Consider the following 4307-nt stretch of genomic DNA (forward strand, 5'->3'; position numbering starts at 1 on the left):
ACATCTGGACAACCTTCATGATCTTTTTGTGGCTACAAATCTTTAAAAATACGAACTGTGATGGACATATATGTAATTGAACAATTCAGACAAAAATGTGTAAATCCCTACTAATGTACAGTGCTCTATTAGTCCCTCACTAGGTTTGTCTATATAACTAACGATATATTGTAAGTTCAAAATTGCATTATAATTACATTTATTATACTGTGTTCTGTTAAAGTCATGAGTCGAGGTAGGAGGCAAACCATTGCGAGGGAATCAGGTTTCATAATCGAATCTTAACTAAATTTCAACTTAGCAACATCCTGTGCACAAATCTTCAGAAAAATAAACATGATGCAATTAGTGGAAGGGTGGCAACATGGCTACTCCTGCTGCAGATGAAATGCTGTCATAGAATGGAACATTTGCAGCTGCAGATGGGATGTCAACACAACATGTAGGATTTGCTGATGAATGAGGAATGGTGCAGCACACATTTGTAGCGATCAGATATGCTGCGGGGACGGCAACAGTGCACCTGCAGAAACAGCCAGGGAGGCTGTCACTTCTTGGAACTGTCAGAGATGCAATAGGGTGCTTTCACATACTGAAACTATATGTGCAGCGGTAAGGATGGATGCTAACACATACTTAAACTATATGAGGTGCAGTAAGGAGACTACCACATTCTGAAACTATATGAGCTGCGGTAAGGATGCTAACACATACTGAAACTATATCAACAGCAGTAAGGACACTAACACATTCTAAAACTGTATGAGCTGCGGTAAGGATGCTAACACATACTGAAACTATATCAACAGCAGTAAGGACACTAACACATGCTGTAACTGTATGAGCTGCAGTAAGGATGCTGACGTATTCTGAAGCTACATGAACTCAGTAAAGATGCTTACATATACTGCAACTATATGAGCTGCAGTATGTATTCTAACACACATTAAACTATTTAAGTTGCAGTAGGAATATCAACAAACAGGAATTATCAAAGCTGCCAATGTAATTCTAATACACGCTGAATTATCAGATTTGCAAAATGGCAGCAAACAAATAGTTATCACTGTTGTGAGGACAATGTTAACACATTATTGTCTTTTCTGTTTTTAGTGTGCATTGTGGTGCTTGCTGAAGGACAAACAGGTAAGCAGCTCAATTTTTAGTAGAGGCTCAAGTGTTTTACATTTTTAGACATATAGAAGCTTATTTTGAGATAATTGCGGGCAGTCAGAGTACAGCCTGGCAGATTACTGCTGCCGTATTTAGAGATCTATGCCTGCCTGGTGGAGATCTCTTTGCCTTCAGAGGAGCTACCACATAGGCACTAGATTTTACACTGCACTCTTGGTCTTTCCACCAACCACGGCAGGCTCATCTATGTTTCAGATCTTTGGTCATACTTCAGAGGTTGCAAAAAATGTTTGGATGTTTTGTAGCTTTAATAAATCATATCTAGTGTGGCCCATCTGCAAATCGTTGCATACATAATAAAAGTGTAATAGTGTACAAGAGGCTATAACTAAGACATGACATGATCCAGGAAGATACAGCAAAACTTTCCTCAGAGTATTCAATGAATACTAGATACATCATAATAATCATATTTTTAAAACAAATTATTCATATTAGGTGATAATGGCTCTAATGGTAAATAAAAAAAACTCACAAAAGCATCCCATCTTCTGCCTACCAACTATCCAGCAATATAACCAAAATGTCCTTCTAACTAATGATAATTAATAGGACATTCACCTACAAGCCTATTCTCTGGTATTTCCCCACTTTAACACCAATTTTTAATAAGCATTTTTTTTTACTTATCGTTTAGCAAAAGAGCAGGGATTGAGGAATGGGCTGGACTTCGAAGTATTAATTAAGTAGAGATCAACTTCTGCTAGAAATCAATGAATTTTCCATTAACTTCATAGTCTACATCATACTCCAGGTGTTCAACAAATGCCAAATATTATAAACAGTGCCAGCAGAAGGGTCTCTGTTGAACTAGGTAAATGAAAACATTGGTGTTCTCTCCCATTTAAATGTCAACATAGTTTTTGCTTGTAGGACATTCTAGCACCCCCTTATCGGGGTGTATTATGAAGTCATCTTCTATAGCTTACCCAACAACCAGACTTTAGCTTCAGAGTGAAACAAACAGGAAAAGGGGAGAGTTCTACAGAAAGGCTAAAGCGGGAATGAAAATTGGAGCAACGGCTAGTAAGACGTTCAGGTGCAACAAGGGAGAGTTTGGCAAAAATGAAAGGAAGAGAAGGGATAAAGGAAAGAGACTGTGAGAAATAACTAGAAAGAAAAGTGGGGCCCATGGAGAAGAAAGATAAGGAATGAGGGGGGGGGGGCTCAGAATTAAGTGGGTTTAAAGCTTGGAAGTGTACACCGGAACACCACAATTTTCTTTAGTTTTTTTTTAATACAAACAAAAACAAGGGGGGAAACACTAGAGAGGCCAAGGTGAGAGTTTTCAAGTGAAATTAAGTAAACAGATGAAATCGATGAGAATCATGGGAGAGGGGAAAGCAAAAGAACAAGGAGGGCACTGAGAGAGACAAGAATGAGGATGTGAGTGAGTGTTAATCTGTGGAAGGGATTAGATAAGAATATAAAAGGCAAAACGAGATTGTAAAATAGGACCTGGAAGTTGGCTGAATCTCAGGGAGCAGGACATATGAAAAGCTAAATCTTCTCTCTCTGTTCTTTCCAAACCCACAGAGTGTGGAGAAAACATGCATTTTGAAAAATGTGGAATAAAATGTCCGCAGAACTGCACCAACATCGGGACAGCAATCCCGTGCCAAAGACGGTGTGAGGCCGGGTGTTTCTGCAATTCCGGATTCGTCTTTGAGGATAACATTTCAAAACGTTGTGTTCCAGAGATTTTCTGCAAATCCTGCAAGGGCAATTCCCGTTATAGTTCCTGTGTCACTCAATGCCCACCTACTTGTGACAAACCAAGTCCAGAATGCTCCCGTGACAAGTGTCGGACCGGATGTGTTTGCAAGGATGGTTACGTTTTGGCATCTGCCAGTTCTCATGAATGTGTGCTGCTAAGCAAGTGCAGTAAATAAGAAAGTAGCAAGCAGCACTGATTGCCACCACCATCTCACCACCTCTACTTTCGGGTCTATATTGCACAGCAAGCCTAGTACCTGATTGTAAATCCACAATTATTATCTGTAACCGAGAGTAGCCCTCCTCCCCTCCCTCATGCTGTATTACTGAAAGATAACCTGAAGTGAATCGAATATTTTAGCATTTGGTGGAATCTGTGGATTCATTGAACTAATTATTAAAATGAAACTTTTACCAATTGAATAATACCAATAAATAAAACATAAATATTAAAAATTGAGCTCATATGTTTCTTTAATTATAACCATTTCCAATAGCCTAATATGAACAATTAAAACTTGAAATTGAAAAGATAAAACGCCTGCCGGAGCCAGATATCTGAGTTATAGAAATGCATGTGTAGTATGTAGTAAAAAATGTCGTATGTTTCTTTAATCATCATTATGTATTGTGGAATTGTTGAGCTGTTTAGAATGTCCCTTGTTGCCAGGGGACATAGAGTGTATTTATTTGATTCTTAAAGCTGTGTTGTTGGAGCTGTTTGTTTCCCTGCTGCTCTGCATCCATGTAGCCTTCTAATAAATTTCTTCAAGTTTATCGAATTTCCTGCCTCATCACTACAAAATGATGGCGATGACGTTGGCTACATGGACTTACCCAGCGTGCACTTGTACGTCCACGACCAACAAATATGTTTCTTTTTACCCGCATCAAGAAGCCTGGTTCGTCAATTTCGGCTTGACAAGTTTTCTATACTCAAGTTACCAAGGTACCTCATTAACTTAAGAGGGTTAAATTGTATTTACTTTTGCACTGCTTATGCTTTATCTCAACTGGCACCAACTTCACGCACTTACCGGCATTGTCCTCGCAATGCTGCACCAGCTTCACACGCAGTGACTCGTTCTGTCACACGCGCACCTGGCTGCTCATTGCTGCATGCGCTGCCGCCTCATCACCTTTTCAAGAACATCGCTCTCTGTTCATCAAAACGCATCACGTGATACTGGAGATGCGTATCAAGTCACGTACGACGTCCACGGCCATCTTAACACTTTGGGGAAACCGTTATCTTCAGATATCTGCGGCCATTTTAACGCTTTGCGTAAACCATTTATCATTACCTTCACAACAGATCCAGGACTTTGACAACAACATACATGCCAACATTTCAAAATTTGCAAACATTCGTGACAAGAATTTTCAATTCTATTAAG

The 4307-nt window shown here is 39.4% G+C and overlaps 1 protein-coding gene across 1 annotated transcript; it reads left to right on the forward strand.

The window, feature by feature from the left end:
- Positions 1 to 225: 225 nt before the first annotated feature.
- LOC147701332 (cysteine-rich venom protein 6-like) lies at positions 226 to 3370 on the forward strand. The gene is made up of 3 exons (XM_086929337.1): positions 226 to 235; positions 1114 to 1146; positions 2731 to 3370. The coding sequence occupies exons 1-3, from the start codon at positions 226 to 228 to the stop codon at positions 3084 to 3086; spliced, it is 399 nt and encodes a 132-aa protein (XP_086785463.1). The 3' UTR covers positions 3087 to 3370.
- Positions 3371 to 4307: the final 937 nt, after the last annotated feature.

Source organism: Lissotriton vulgaris, chromosome 7 (genome assembly GCF_964263255.1).
Source record: "Lissotriton vulgaris chromosome 7, aLisVul1.2, whole genome shotgun sequence".
NCBI classification, from domain to species: domain Eukaryota; kingdom Metazoa; phylum Chordata; class Amphibia; order Caudata; family Salamandridae; genus Lissotriton; species Lissotriton vulgaris.

Excerpts from the sequence above, each read along its gene's own strand:
- LOC147701332 (XM_086929337.1), top strand. Across the intron at positions 1,147-2,730 it reads GCTTGCTGAAGGACAAACAG|AGTGTGGAGAAAACATGCAT; the intron begins GTAAGCAGCTCA and ends CCAAACCCACAG.